Below are 16,877 nucleotides of genomic sequence, written 5' to 3'. Positions count from 1 at the left end.
GTAACTACAGTAATATCGTGAAGCATGGTGCCAACTTTTTCAGTCCTTTATATGGAGTGGGGTAAATTGGAGCACTGGATGTCTATTCCATCTAGTTTAATCATTGAATTGTCCAAGGTCCATGAAGGAAATAAAGTGATGAAATAAATAAGAATTTAAAAGTAAATGAGTTAAGTGTCTTACCACAGCTGAAATAATCTTGTAACAGAGAAGGAATGTTCACCGTATTTAGGTTGAAATCTTGTTTAATACCAGTGCTGACAGTGAAATACATTCCTTTCCCTCCTGAAATCTTTATTGACTTCATCAGCAAAAGTACAAAATAATGTACAGTTTTGACTATTTGACCTTATAAAAATTATCCAGTGGACTCCATTTTATATTTGGCATCCCATTAAATCATAGAATCTAATGTTTCTTTAAAACTGTTTCACTATTAAATCTTCTCCGTGCCCAAGCTATTGAAAGAAGTCAGAGAGGCAATAACAGAGGCTTTGGCCACAACTTTTCAATCTTTCTTTAAATATGCAAGTTGAGACATGGGACTGGAGAGTAGCCAGGGAGAGAAGGATAACCCAGTTATCATAATGTCAGGTGTGAGAAACCTTTTAGAATCCATAATTCAAAATAACGTTATTGGGCAACTGGAAATGCATGGGTTAATCAAAAACAGCCAACATGGATTTGTTAAAGACAAGGCATGTTTAACAAATTTATTTGAATTTTTTGATGAAGTGACCAATTGGTTCAATAAAGGGAATGCATTTCCAGAAAGCTTTTTTGGTTAGCTTTTCTCACAAGTGGCTTATTTAAAAAATAATTCAGATGTATGGTATGATAGGAAATGTAGTAGCATGGAGAAAGTTGGTTGACAGACAGAAAACAGAGTTATGGTACATGTCTGTTCCTCAGACTGGAGAAAGACTGGATGTGTTGTACTCCAGGGGGTTGGTTCTGGGTGACTTTTGTTGTCTGCATATATAAAGTATTTATTCTCTGTGACCTTGTCCAATCAACACCTTCTCTTTTATTATCTTTTGCCCCACCCCCGCTTTACTTACTTAAACCTTTTACAGTTCTAATATTTATCAGTTCTGATGAAGGGTCACAGACCTGATACGTTAACTCTGCTTCTCTCTCCACAGATGCTGCCAGACCTGCTGAGTATTTCCAGCATTTCTTGTTTTTATTTCAGATTTCCAGCATTTGCAGTATTTTGCTTTTACATAAATTATTTGGACTTGGGTATAGGAAACACAATCTCAAAATTCACTATGGACACAAAAGTAGGGCTGCCAATCAGATGAAAACAGAAAAAAAAATTCAGGGATAATTTTTTTTTATTCATTCATGGGATGTGGGCGTCGCTGGCCAGGCCAGCATTTATTGTACATCCCTAATTGCCCTTGAGAAGGTGGTGGTGAGCTGCCTTCTTGAACCACTGCAGTCCATGTGTGGTAGGTACACCCACAGTGCTGTTACGAAGGGAGTTCCAGGATTTTGAGCCAGCGACAGTGAAGGAACGGCGATATAGTTCCAAGTCAGGATGGTGTGTGAGTTGGAGGGGAACTTTCAGGTGGTGATGTTCCCATGCATTTGCTGCCCTTGTCCTTCTAGTTGGTAGAGGTCGTGGGTTTGGAAGGTGCTGTCTAATGAGCCTTGCTGTGTTCCTGCAGTGCATCTTGTAGATGGTACACACTGCTGCCACTGTGCGTTGGTGGTGGAGTGGGGTGCCAATCAAGCGGGCTGCTTTGTCCTGGATGGTGTCGAGCTTCTTGAGTGTTGTTGGAGCTGCACTCATCCAGGCAAGTGGAGAGTATTCCATCACACTCCTGACTTGTGCCTTCTAGATGGTGGACAGGCTTTGGTGAGTCAGGAGGTGAGTTACTCACCGCAGGATTCCTAGTCTCTGACCTGCTGTTGTAGCCACGGTATTTATATGGCTACTCCAGTTCAGTTTCTGGTCAATGGTCATCTGGGAACAAATCTTTTTAATCAGTTGCCTCAAAGCTTTATCAGATCCTGATGTCTCACAGGACAATAATACAAAGACAAGTCAGAATGGCCTCAAAGCAGCTGCATGAACCTTCTTACTAGCACTTTAAACTTTCCATATACTGCTCCAAACCTAACAATTCTGGATGTTCATTTATACGGATGGTAACTGGAAGCACATTCAGCAAAATGACAGGTAAATGACATGGAAGGTGTTAGTACAAAACTTATGCAACATTACCAAATTATTTGCGAGCTTCCTCTTGTTTCAGGTGCTCACCAAAAATGGGTATTGTACCCAAAAGTCATTGCGTATCTTTGCCCTTTTTTTGTGTGGTTACGGTGTATCCTGCACACAAAATTAGTCCCTGCTGTTCTTAGACATGTACTAGCAGCAAAAATTGGTTTTTAAATTTACAACACACTAGTATTACCAAAAGATCATCGTGTTGAAATTAAGATACTTCACACTATCTCCTAGACTTCAGGAACTCTATTATGAAACATCTTAACTTCCCCCAGTCTTTCCTTCTCCCTACAATCTACAAGATTTTAAACCCAAACTTGGCATCACCCAGTCACTACTGTCTAATTTGCCTAATTTTTTTTCTACCTTGGTAGGACCTGCACTGCAGGCCTTGGTCATTCAGCTGACTTAAGTGCAAAGTACTGCTGATGCTGGAAATCTGAAATAAAGACAGGTGCTGGAAGTACTCAGCAGGTTTGGCAGCATCTGTGGAGAGAGAAACAGAGTTAACGTTTCAGGTAGAACTGGGAAAAGTTAGAAATGTAATAGGTTTTGAGTAAGGGATACCAAATGCAGATTGCGTGATGGATTTATGGAACACTTCTCTTCAATGTGCAAGCATGATCCCGAGCTACCAATCGCCTGTCATTTTAATTCTCCACCTTGCTCTCACGCTGATCTCTCTACCCTCGGCTTACTGCAGGGTTCCAGTGAAGCTCAATATGAGCTTGAGGAACAGCACCTCATCTTTTGATTCGGCACTTTACAGCCTTCTGGACTTAACATTGGGTCAATCATTTCAGACCATAATCTCTGCCCCCATATTATTTCCCTTTCTTTGCATGTTTTGTTTTTTTTCTTGTTTTTGCTTTCACAGGGCAGCTCACCTGCTCTAGGCACATCTTTTGTTTCTTTGTTTCTTTTCTTGCCTCATCACTGTTCCCTTTGGCCCTGCATGACTAACTCTTGTCATTTAATCTGTCCTGTCTACCACCCGATCACAGACCTTCCCTTTTGTTCTTTTTCCAACCTTCCCCTTGCTTAAAACCTATTACATTTCTAACTTTTCCCAGTTATGATGAAATATCATCGACCTGAAACATTAAATCTGTTTCTCGCTACACAGATGCTGCCAGAGCTACTGCGTATTTCAATCATTTTCTATCTTTATTTCTAAAATGTTCGGTACTTTTTTCAGTTTGATGGAACTACTACTGCAGCCCTCAAAGATTACGTGGAAAATTTTAAGTAATTTTTTCCCCCATATGTGCTAGGAGCTATGTAAACACCCCTGCACAAACTGCTAATGAAAGGTGTTTATCCTTCTTGCAATTTTGCTCCATGTTATTGATTGACAAATATTGACTGTCAGTTTAAAATCATTACCGCTTCTGATTGTTTATCCAGCTAAGCTCATAATAACTATTTTTTAACAGGTAATGTAAACTAAAGAGTACAATTCTAAAGGGTACAATTCTAAAGGGTACAATTCTAAAGGTGTTGCAGGAACAGAGAAACCTGGGGGTAAATGTGAACAAATTGTTGAAGGTGGTGGCAGGGCAGTTTGAGAAAGTGATGAAAAAAGCAATCGGGATCCTGGGCTTTATAAATCGAGGCATAGAGTACAAAAACAAGGAAGTTATGATCAGCCTTCGGCCTCAGCTGGAGTATTGTGTCCCATTCTGGGCATCACCCTTTAGGAAGAATTAGATTAAAATCAAGTCTATAGACTTCCTTAATATTAGAAAAATGAATGGAACGCCATATTCATCTTAAATGATAGATCACATTTGCCTTTCCCATTCTATGGCATTGAGTTCTAATACTAAATTAATTTTTAAAAAGAAATACAAACACCCAGCTGTACCACTGAATATATATAAAATGATCTTGCTTGTCAGTCAGAAACCGGTGATCAGTCCTTTGTACGTGTGTTTAAACAAAGTGTGTTTAAACACAGTGCAAAAGACTACTTTTGTCATGCGAGAGCACGTAGCGATAACTATCAGTTGGTATTGCTGTTAAGGTGCAGATTTTGTTTCACTCGTTGTTGCAGTACACCAAAGGTTTTAGTATATTCTGGCTTTATCTTGAACCACCTAACAATGATAATAGAAAAATACATTAGTTCTATCTTTCATTTGCGTGGCAATATGACAATAACAGGTATAGCCAGATGCCTAATAGTCTAATGAAGTTAGTATCACTAGATATATTTCTAGGTCTCATCTAATGCCAGTTTGTTAAAAAGCCTATACGATACTTTCTGAGGTACCAGTAATACTCAACTAACCATATATCAAGTAACTACCATATGGTAACTTATTTCAGCTCCCCTAATGACTGGGTAGAGTTATACACACCAGGAAGGTTTAGGTTTAATTGCATGTCGGTGATGATGTGCCACAGAGGAGCGAATTAAGTCTAATCAGGTTTGGTACCCATCGTATTAAACTCAGTCTGTATGCAAAGGGAGTCTGGTGCGCCGCATATTCTAACCACGCACTGCAAATTGCGGCCACCAGCCTGCGTGGAGTGGCCGTCGCTGAACCCCCGTGATATTTCGCACAGAGGCTCATTTAAATAGAGGGGGAGGAGCGGCCTCCCCCAATGATGTAGCGGGGGGCAACCACTTCATCCCCGGCAACGGCATCCACTGCACAGGTGCCGGCGCCATTTTTAAAGGGCTTCAAGCCCTGACAGATTATTTGCATTTTTAAAGCCACCATCACCTTTTATTTGAATAAGATCAGTTCATTAAACATCAAAGCCCCTCGTCCACCCCTGCAATGATGAAACAATATATTTATTTCCCACTCACCCCCAAGAAACCATTTTTACTGGTCCCCAACTTTCAACCCCAAACTTTGCACTCTTTGCCCTTCACCCCTTCTCCCAATCCCCTCAGCCAATTGAATGAGTTTTCACCGCTCCCCCCCCCCGCCCCCCTGAAAATTTCACTGCTTCCCCCTCCCCACCAATGTCACGCCTCAGATGTCCATGCGGACGTCCGAAGGCACGGGAGTTCCGGTCAGCAGCCGGAATATCGGTGTGGGACAGCTGTCAGGACCAGGTATGTTTATTTGCATATTTTAAAATTCATTATAATATGCCACCGAGCATCGGGGTAGCGACAGGCCTCTCCTGGAAGAATTTTCCGCCCCCCCCCCCCCCACCCCCTAACCACAATCCCCAATGCCGGAGGGCTAGTAAAATTCAGCCCTCACTGTCAGGTTCATGAGTGAAGAATTGCTTGCTGGGTGAGGTACAATCGGACTTGTGAGCAGCTGTACTTTGGTGGGAGTAACCTCTTTCAGTATTGGGAAAGGAGTAAAGAAATTTTTTTTAAAAAGAAGTGACTTAATTTCATTATTTAGTGCACAAAACTCTAAATATAGAATAAACCATAGTTGAGTTCATTTTAAAAAATGATCTGTTAAGAACTGGTAAGCCTTACGATACGGGTGGTTGAAATTTCTCTGCTAAAATAGATTGACAAATTGTTCAAATATTGTACAGAGGAATTTGACACAAATGCATTAACAGGTGTGCTAAAATTAGGGCACAGATTCAAAGAGCAAGTACAGATGGATAATAAATCAGCCTTTGCAAGGCTAAACTCTGAGCACTATGCCTACTTGGCAGCTTCACATTCACAGTGAAGAAGGGAAAAATGCAGATGATTGGAATAATTAATCAGTTTATAGCAAAGCTGTGTAGAATTCACATGACTGGACTAGAAACAAAATAGCTCCCCACCCCCACCCCCCCCCCTGCCCGCCCTACCTCCGTACCTTTATATGTGTAAACCTCTTGTTGGTTGGGTGTGTCCAGCCTGCGTTTGCAGTTCATGAACTGATGATTATTTCTCTGTCTAGGACTAAAAAGGTCAGCCACTGCTACAGGATTATCTACCGCCACATGGAACGAACATTAACACAGGAAGAGGTGTGCACCGTTCATCGAGCAATTGAAAAAGTGACCGTGGAGAAAATGGGAGTAGAAGGCAGATTTTAAGATCAACAAAATTGTGAATTTTTCTGGTTTAGCTGAAGTCTGCCTGTCAATTTTTGTCATGCTCAACAAATGATGAAATACAAATGAGATTGCAATTAAGGCCAAACTTGATTTTAGTAAAGCTCAGCATTTTGGATATGTATACTTTTTGTGTGTAATGTGTGTGTGTGACACTAGCCTTCAATTGGAAAATGGAAAGGTTTTATGCTGTGGTCCATGTTAATTGGCTCCCAGGAGTTAGGCTGCTTCAGAAAAGTACCAAGCGCGTCATCCATTCCTCAGACCAAATTAGGCTACTACTGACATCGTGTCCACATCAAGCAACTTGATGGCAGCTTTTCTGGTATGGAAAGCATCAGAAATATTTGCTTCATATGCAGTAAATTATTGCAATAATCAATTCAGGAAAAAACTGAACACAAATATGTCAATTTGGCCTAAAAAACAGTCCAGTAGGATCACTTATGCCTTAAAGAGCCTTTTACTTTAGGTTGACTCTGTTGTTTGATCCTGTTATGAATGGACTTGATCTTATTACTTTCTAGATAATGAGAAAAGAAGCACAATTTTTTATGCAATTGCATGATCATCTTAAGCAGTTCAGCACCTTTGAGATATTAAAATATGTTTGCTAAATGGACAACTGAAATCTAAGCATTTTACTCCGATGTATGTAGTGGCCCTAAATTTCCTTGGCAGTTCTTCCAATCCTGTGCCATAACTCTGGTGGGAGATTAGCATAAACTCCAGAGAAGCAGTGTAAACAGCTGAAATTGTCCAGTTGCACCATTTCTCTGGGGATTCCACTGATTTCCGCGGACGTCACAGCATGAGATTGCGGGACCCCACTGGAAATGAGGACCCTTGTCCTGCAGAGACGAATACTCTGTCCATTGTTAGAAAATTCTGCAGATTGATCTGAGAAATAATCCGCAACTTTCAAAATCCACTTTATCATTACAAGAGAAAGGTCTATTTCCCTTTCGACAGCTATCAGGACCTGCGTGTCCACCAAATACATAACAATAGTAGAAGCTTCTTTCTTCTCAATGAAAAGAAAATCCTCATGTTTCTTTTCCCTTATCTCTACTCTGCCCCAGTTTTTCTCAAGGAGCTGTGATGATTGTGAGGATGACCTGCTGGTCAGAAAAGTCACATCCTCTCAGATGTACAAATCAATCTGGTATTATTTGCAGGCAATCCCTACTTGACTTTTGGCCCCTGGAAAAGATGACCATTACAGGGGCAGCTACTTCTGTGCTAAATATTACCACGCCAGCTAGAAAATATTCTACCAAAAACGTGTATAACCAGTGGAAGGAAATTATATTATGCTTGTGCATTTTTCTTCCAAGTACTTCCAGACGTACTTGCTGGCGGACTTTAACTCGATTCTATCAGGAGTAAATGCAACATTTGCATCATTACTGAGTAATAAATAATGAATATCCCAAAATTAGAGAGATACGCAAATCTCAAATTTACTTTTATTCATTATGGGATCTCAATTTGGTACTAAGTTGAGCATATGCTTCATTTCCCCCTTGGAGTCTACAAAAGCTTTTGAGCTTCAATTCTTCACCTGGAAAATTGCCATTGGTATAATTGCCATTATTATGTGGACTGCACAAAGAACAACAAAATGTTGAAATGGTTCCTCATCTATTATCAGCCTTGGATAATTGGTAAACCTATTATTAAACAAAAACAAATAACAACTGTTTGGTCTGAATTTTCAATTGCCAGGAAGCAAGTCTTGGAGGAGGATCAAGGAACATTCTACTGGACCCACTTCATGAGTCAACATCAAAAAGAAGCCCTTAAGTGGTATATTTAGGTTCAGCAAAGCAACTTTATGTCGAAGTTATTAAACACCCATATTTGGGCTGGTCAATAAAAGAGATTTGAAGTCAAGAAGTTCAGTCAGACTTTAAGAGCCAGATCTAAAGGTCTGTTTTTTGTTCAATCACTACTAGGTGACAATTCTTTGATGTGTGAAGGACAACAGTTAGGGAAAACAGATTGTGTACTTTGGTAGGAATTTCTCTATCTTGAACAAATAATATTTTGCACATGTTGACCATCCATCTCCTTCAACTAAGATTGTCATCCAAGCCCAGCATCAGATTTGTAGAATTGTGCCCAACTATGACCCATAGTTATTTAGTCGAATGAAGTGCACCAAGCAACTTGTTCAGCCATTTTTTCAGTTGAAATGCCAATGGTATCAAGAGATGACTGTTTTCCAGGTGAGGAATTAAAGCTCAAAAGATAGCTTAGACTCAAAATGGGAAATTAAGCATATGGGAGGAATCCATGGGCAGGGTTCATATACATAAGGAATGTCGCTATGTTAAAAAAAAAAAGGCTTGCAAATGCCTTTCTTTGTTAGAGAGATGATAATGTAAATAGAAAAATGAGGTATTTTGGTTTTTGGTGTTTCATTTTTCCAAGGTTCAATGTCTATAACTTTTTTATATTTTCACTGAATTCTGTCCATTTTCAATGTTAATTTTTCAGTCATTAAAAAAAGACAAAATTTGCATTTCAAATACTTTTCAAACTTGGTAGTAGATACCCATACTAACATAGAGAGAGGATCAGATCCAAAATGCCGAAAAGAGCATAGATGCAAATTGTTATATCTGTGTTTTTAATGTAGATTTTTAAATGTTGTGCTTGGTGGCATTTTATTGGTTTGCCAGTAAAACTCAGAAACCAGAAGTCATTAATTACCTTTATAGTATCCACAATTAGGGAAATCACCACCTATTCCACGGGGTATTTTTTTGTGAAAATCAATGGACAACAACCAGTAAGAATCCTTTCATTTCTGTTGACTTTCCGACATGTTAGAATTGGGTGGCGCAGTGGTTAGCACCGCAGCCTCACAGCTCCAGCGACCTGGGTTCGGTTCAGGGTACTGCCTGTGCGGAGTTTGCAAGTTCTCCCTGTGACTGCGTGGGTTTCTGCCGGGTGCTCCGGTTTCCTCCCACAGCCAAAGACTTGCAGGTTAACAGGTAAATTGACCGTTGTAAATTGCCCCTAGTGTAGGTAGGTGGTAGGGGAATTGAGGGAATGTGGTAGGAATATGGGATTAATGTAGGATTAGTATAAATGGGTGGTTGATGGTCGGCACAGACTCGGTTGGACGAAGGGCCTGTTTCAGTGCTGTATCTCTAAATATAAAATACAATTATGAACAGATATGACCTTTTATTTCCAGGCACTGTTTGTTACAACAACAACTTGCATCTATATAGTTCCTTTAACATAGAAAATATTCCAACACACCTCACAGAAAAACAAACAGCGAACCAAAGAGGAAAAGATTAGGAAAGTAGATCAAAACCTTGGTTAAAGAGATGGGTTTAAGGGAAAGCCTTAAAAAGGAAAAGGAGGTGGAAGGAATTAGGGGTAGGAAATTCCAGAGAGTGTGACCTAGACAGCTGAAAGGCACAGCTGTCAGTGGTGGATGGAAGAAGGGGATTTGAACAAGAAGCCAGACTCGGATTGCAGGAGGTTACAGAGCTAGGGAGGGAATTATATTGAACATTCTATAAAGTATAATCTTGGTTTAATGGTGACCTCCATCAATTTCATTTCAAATTCACGGTCACAGGACTGAGGCTTTACATTACTTTACGTTTAAAAAAATAAAATAACTAATAAGGAAATTTGGGATTTTTAAACAGCGCAATACTGTAAGAGAACAGATTTAATGAGTTGATGTGGATAAGGTTGGTTGAAATTTATGTTAATAAGCAAGCCATTACATGTTCTTTGAAGATTGAGTTAAGAAATCGAATGTAGGGCAGGCTCAGTGATTCCTGCTGATAATAGGTATAAACATTTCTGAAAATACTCTGATGGTAAAGGAACTTCCATTATGTGACTTCTCTATCTTCAATGCTTGCATTTTAATAGAATAATAAAAATAGTTATTGGTTACCAATCTGTACAGTCTTGACACGAATAAGTGCCGTCCTTGTCAGTGGAGTAGAAACATTTCACACTTCAGGAATTTCTATTCTATGTTATCCAGTAGAGGGTGTTTAAGCATTTTTCTCCCTCTGCCTTGTCACTCTCTCCCTGCTTTTAAACACCTCTTTAAAACCCTTCTCTTGGCCAAAGCTTTTGGTTCCTTCTCATGCTAAACACTTTGAGATGTCTTCTTGCACATGAAGCTATGAAGACACAAGTTGTTGTTCAGACCAACCCAGTCTAGAGGATAAATATCTTCCCTCTTTTACAGTTATAATGGTCATAAGAGAATTTGAGCAATCTGATTCCAAAGTTAGAAAACTAATGATAAATTGACAGTGAATGGCAATATAAGTTGTTAAGGATCAAAGAATTGCCTCTTTGGCACATAAAAGTGATGAAATATTCCATCGCCAGCACTTTGATGACTACAAATTCACTTGCTGTTTTATTAATTAATGAATTATGCATCTTCCCTATTCCACAGGGTAATAATATCTTAAATTATCGTTCAGCCCATCGATTATAAAAAAAGATGTTTTGAAAAGTTTTGTTGCACAAGCCTTTTATTTAGGTTAACAAATCCTTCAACCAGATACCATAGATTCTAATAGTAAACATTATCAAATCTCGCAGGTACACAGTGTTTTCATACCATTTGTAGGCCACACACTGTAAATGTAAATAAAATTCAGCACTGAGAGAAACAAAGGGGCAAAAATTGGATTAGGTCCATTTTCAGGCATGTGGGTCACAATCTGCCATTATCCCATGCTCCGTTCCATTGAGACAGGCAACACGCAAACTTGGAGCTGCCTCCTCATTTCAATGATTGCAACGTACAGCCCAGTGGGGAACAGGCTGCTAACTGGCTGCACATTCAAAAGGGGACCCAGCAGCTAGCATGTGCTGCAGCTAGCTTGCACATCATAAAGGCTGCCTGTACTCATTATACAGAAGCTGCTGCTGACTATCTGTGGAGAAATTGGCTACAAGGAGAAGCACACCAAATGGAGGACTAGATAAGAGAGAAGGCTCACAGATTTTTCGATGCGGCACTGGAGGCCTTAGTATAGGAGGTGGAAAGGGGGAGAGAAGCAATGTTTCCACAGGAGCCAGGAAGCCCTCAAGGCAAACCCCGAGAAGGGAACGGAAGCAGGCAGCCAGTGAGGTCAAATCATGAGTCTGACCCCAAGACCTGACAGAAGTGCAGGAAGAAGTTCAATGACCTCACATGAGTGGTTAAGGTGAGTGAATGCATCTTCAAAGAACATCTCTACTCACCACAGCACCAACCTCTAGTGCTGCTCAATGCACCACACCTCCATCACTCATCCATCAGCAATTATGAGCAATCATGACTCAGCCCCAACATTCAGGCACTCTCCCACCCTCCCAACCTTCCAATGCTGCCAGCCTCACATCCACCTCTCACTGCTTCTTGCCTTCCATCACACCCCGGCTTCCCTCATGCTAATCTTCCCCTTCTGCATTTCTGCTTTCAGATACCCACAGCAGCCTCATGGGGAAGGGCGAAGCTACACCAGACCTTTGATGAGGAAGCATTGCCATTTGATCTGACAATTGCAGCCATTAGCTCAGATACTGGCACTGCTGTGTACCTTAGAAGGGAGCATAAAATCAAGATCTGCATGTGGTCAATCACTGGGTATGAGTGAGCCAGGCTAGGAGGAAAGGACATGTCATGGGCCTGGTCCTGGCAGGGCGAGGTCGTAGACGATTTCTGCTACAGGGGCCTTAGATGGGACAATGTACAGGAGAAAGCTGATGAGCAGGTGGAAGCCACCCAATGTCTCAATACTGCAGTGGAAGCTCAGACTGAGGTCATGAAATCCATGCTTGCTGTCATACAGGTTAAAACCCCTGCCATCATGGCTGCAGATCTCAGTGCTCAATGGGGCTTACAGGCTCTCATAGCAGTTCAGCAAGCCGTCCTCCAAACAGATTACAAGGATTGCTGAGGAGCCGCCCCAAGGGAGTGCCAGTGGCTACGTGGTGCACAAACTTAGGATGACAGCATTTGTGCTCCTACCACTACCATTCTGCCAGTGCCTTTGCTGTTGCCTCTAAGCCAGCCAGCCCAGACTGCTGTCGAGGTGGTGCAGCCCAAAGCCTGGCCCTCAAGGTCCAGAGGTGCTCGAGGACGTCCTGCAAGACTATCTGTAATTTCCCTCAGTGAAGATCAGCAGCCTTCCACCAGCAATGCTGCAGCCACTGGGATAGCACCGTGTAGGAGCACTAAACCAGGCAAAGATACCCATAAGACAGGCACTAAGGGAACATTCAAATGTGATTAGTTTAGTTTTATTATTATTTTATGTATTATTGAATTTTTTTTGGATAAAGTTGTTATGGAAAGGTTTTTTTATTGGCAGCTTTTATTTCAGGATTTTGGCCAAGAGAATGCTGTGATCGTACCCAGCAGATGGATTGAAAGGTGGGGATTTGTGGAACAATGGGGATGATAGGATGAAGTCTTAGGGGAACCAGAGTCTCAGCAGCCACTCACGGACAGCCCGTCTGGAGTGAAGGGGTACCAGATTCCTCCTCCTTGCCTTCTCTTTCTACTCCTCCTCCCGAGGTGATCTCCGAATGCCTGGTGGCAAGGGCTGCGCCCTCATGACAGCAAGATTGTAGAGCATGCAGCAGACCACCATGAACTTGGACTCCCGCTGTGGTGAGTACTGGGGGGCTCCCCCTGAGCAGTCCAGGCAGCGGAACCATTCTTCAGTATGTCAGAAGTTTGCTTCATGATGTTGCTGGTAGCTGCATGGCTCTCTTTATAGGTACACTGCCCTTGCATGGTCAGATGGTGGAGGTGGGTCATGAGCCACAGGTAGAACAGGTATCCCTTGTCATCAAGCAGCCAGTTTCTGGTTCATCATGGTTGCCCAAAGACAGCGGGTGTGGCTGACTGCCTCAATATGAATACGTCGTGGCTGCTGTTAGGATAGCAGGCTTTCACTGACATAATGCTCTGTACATAGTCGCACACCAACTGCTCATTGATGGAGTGGTAACCCCTGCAGTTCCAGTACATCTCCCCATTTACATCTGGGCCCTGCAGAGCCACGTGCATGCAGTCAATGGTTCTCTACACCATTGGAAATCATGCTACCCTGGCAAAGCCATGTGCCTGCTCCTCTGGCTTCTCTCTGGTACAAGAGAAGATGGTGAAGTCTCCCCTCCTGGCATACAAGCCCTCTGTCACCTCCCTGATGCTGCAATGGATGTCAAACTGTGAAATTTTGGCTATGTCGCCTGCCTGGAAGGATCCGCTTGCATAGAAATTGAGGGCAATGGTGACATTGGCAGCCACTATCCGCACCATCCTCGTGCTGCTGTGTGGCTGTAGGTCCTGTCAAAGGTGGCACAGTTCAGTGACAACCTCCTTGCTGAATCATGACACCTCAAACATTGCAGCTGCAGAAGTGTTCCCTGAAGACCCTAGGTATGTAGGGCCTTCTGTTGAAAGCTGCCTTCTAGCGCTGTGCACAGTTTCCCCTCTCTGCTGCCCAATAAGGTCTGCAACTGTAGCCCCCATAACTATAGCAGACTTTCTCTTGACAGGGCAAAAAAACTCTTCTGACTACCCTGTCAGGATGCAGCAAACACTCCCTTCAAAGTCCAACAAGTCACCAAAAAACCAGGAAAACAACACAGTACTTCCACAAATTTGCAACAGCAAAAGTAAGTCAAAAATATCTCACCTACATGTGGGATGCTTGGTCCTTTAAATACCGCTAGTTTGGGGCGCGGGTCGGGGGCAGCAGTCTCTCGTGCAGCTTATGCATGTTCAGCTGGGAATGATTATGAGAGGGCATTAACTGGACCTGCGAGATCCAAATTGGCAGAACATGCATCAAATCAGCCTTGATGTCATAATCTGTCAATTCTGCATGCCTCCAGCACACGCATGGCATGCCTGTGCTAGTGCCCTTACGAACATGGCTACACCATAAGTAGCTGGAAGTGATACGCCTGCCATTTTCAGTTGCTCCAGCTTCCTTAGTGGCATTGCTACAGAGCCAAATTTCACAACCAAAGTTTTTTCCACTTACTTGAAGATATTGCAAATTGTGAATGTTTGAATTTACATAATGAGAGATTTGTGCAGCTGGTTGTTATAAAGTACCTTCAAATCATTCTATGTAGGTCAACACCAAGATTGTAGCTACTTGTCAATGGATCTCTTTATATACAAGAATGTTCTTTCCCTATTAGACTCCTCAACAGAAGATCATAGTAAAATCGACCTCACAATTCTTTCAAACGAGTCAGTTGTTTTGACAATGAATGTCACTCCTGAACCTCAGATACATATATAAGAACTAGTATGTTAAATACATCAAAACTTTAAGCCAAGTAACTTAGCTTTGCTAAGCAAATCAGAGATTAATTTAGTTCAAAGAAAGTGTATCTAAAATTGGAATCGTATGACAGGAAGGAATGAGTGCTTCTCCTATGTCTCAAAGAATACTTTCATCAGATAAATCATTTGTTATTGTATATCTTAAAATTGTGTTTCCAAAGGTGCCTTCCTTTGGTTTAAAAAAAAAACCTTGCATTGGCAGCCAGTTCTGAATTATCTGAGAACCTAATTACATTACAATTATGCATCGCTGATTGAATAACCATGGTTAGAGAATAACATGACTGGTAATAGCAAGGCAACATTCTTAATCTGATTACTGTCATGTACAGAAAAGACTGCTATTAGAATCTCATTAATCTGTTTGTACAATTTTCTTTCCAATTAGAAAGAGACCTCTTGTAGCAGCAGATTGGTGCTGAAACCAATGTTCCACTAATCTGCTCTGTGACTCTGCCTCGTTCTGAGCCACGAAAGATTTTATTGATTGCAGCAAGAATTGATTATTTTCCCCCCCAATGAGGATGGCAGTGAGGCTGTTCTAGGCAACAAGCTGGAGGTATATCATGAGCTGCTGCTGCTGAAGACTCTGCAAAGTATATGATGTGCAGTTCAAAATTTGCAAGGCTGTTTATATTATGACCTTTCAGGCCTATCTTACTGGGGCCAATTTTAGCTACTGGCAGATTATGGGCGGGCAGCAGGCACAGCATCCATTTGGGAGACCCCGAACTCTTTTACATTCCACCAGTGTAGGGTGGGGACCAACCAGTTGCACCAATGCTGCTTTCAGTTCTGGGAAGGCAGGAAATTGGCCATACCGAGCAGCCAAAGGTTGAATGAAAGCAAAATACTGCCGATGCTGGAAATCTGAAATGAAAACACGAAATGCTGGAAATACCCAGCAGGTCTGGCAGCATCTGTGGAGAGAAAAGCAGAGTTAGCGTTTCAGGTCAGTGACCCTTCAGAGCTTGAAGCCTGGTGGGGTGGGGGAGAAAATCCTGAGGTGAGCATTGGCAGTAACCCAGAATATTTTGTTGGCCCAATTAAGCTCTCGCTGATGCCACCAAAAAAAAGTTTATATTTCTTAGGCTTAGGTTAGACCACTCACTGCCCACTACAAATGGATGGAACACATATGGTTCACGTTCTACCCACTTGTGCCTCAAAAATGAAATTGGGGTCCTTTGTATGTCATATCTAGCTTGCATGATTTAATGAGATTCCTACCTGATTCAGGTGGGCAGCTAGGCCACCCTTATAAAGACCTTGGGCAAAATAGTGGTGGACGGGATTGAAGTGGAAATGGGCCGAACAGTGCAGCACTCCAATTTAAGGGCCATTACTGCCCCAATTACACCCTACTATTCCTTGAATTGTTCCTAACATTCTGTTTGTGCAGAACACATTTTGCGGCATTGGCAAAGCAATCTCTATTTGCGTCAGAATTTGACCTAAAAACTATAACATTAAAGTGCCAGTATAAATATTGCAGAGTGTGAAAGCAGAAAATGGCAACCATTAAGTTCTACAGCATGTCTCTGTTCCCTTTCGTTACTGTACTTCCTCCAGTCAAGCTGATGGGTTACATTTCACTCAGTAGGCATGACTCACTCGTTTTGGTTTAAAAATAAAGGCTACTTTGATGTATATTTTACTTTTAGAGATAATCATAGCTCCATTTGTCTAAAAGGGTTGGCAATCTGTCTCACTCTTTCTGATCATAAATCTCACTACCATTTCTTCAGTGTTGACAGCCCTGAATCAAGATTCTGTATCTTTCATTTTTAAAACAGTCTCAGAAATTTTGAAATATGTATCCACCGGGCACTGCCACCTCAAAGTAACCGACATTGTTACTCAAAGCTCTTTTCAGTTTAATATGTTTTGAAATTGTTCTTGCACTCATAACTGAGTTGTATTTTTTCAACAAAAACACCTATGCTGTGAAAGTATTTACTTTGATCGAACATTATAGATTCTCACCAGCTTCAGAGAAACATATTTATTTTTCATTTGAGTTGGCTCTCAATTGATTGAAAAGCTCATTGATATTTAAAGGAGGAATTTCCATCCTGAGTTGGGGCATGGGTAAATTGCTGGGGCGGGGAATGCTTAGGGCAGCAGTGGCCCAAACCTCCTCCGCAGGACCTGATGGAGATCTACTCAGTTGGTAGATGCTCTGCTCAGTAGGCTCTTAAAATGGCAATAAGGCCCCAATAACATCACGGGACCCTGATT

At 41.7% G+C, this 16,877-nt stretch overlaps 1 protein-coding gene across 20 annotated transcripts in view; it reads left to right on the top strand.

Annotated features, from left to right (window-relative positions):
* Window positions 1–8,811, top strand: part of fars2 (phenylalanyl-tRNA synthetase 2, mitochondrial) — a 480,761-nt gene extending 471,950 nt beyond the window's left edge. For 16 of the 20 annotated variants that reach the window (XM_068054478.1, XM_068054480.1, XM_068054481.1 and 13 more), the window contains one exon: window positions 6,121–8,811. In XM_068054478.1, coding sequence (XP_067910579.1) covers window positions 6,121–6,259 — 139 coding nt within the window. In that variant the 3' untranslated portion in view covers window positions 6,260–8,811. The remainder of the gene's footprint in view (window positions 1–6,120) is intronic. The other 4 variants (XM_068054467.1, XM_068054460.1, XM_068054464.1 and 1 more) reach the window with 3 other exon arrangements.
* Window positions 8,812–16,877: the final 8,066 nt, after the last annotated feature.

The sequence above is a fragment of the Heterodontus francisci genome, chromosome 2, assembly GCF_036365525.1.
Source record: "Heterodontus francisci isolate sHetFra1 chromosome 2, sHetFra1.hap1, whole genome shotgun sequence".
NCBI lineage: Eukaryota > Metazoa > Chordata > Chondrichthyes > Heterodontiformes > Heterodontidae > Heterodontus > Heterodontus francisci.
This window is presented reverse-complemented; position numbering and strand designations above follow the sequence as displayed.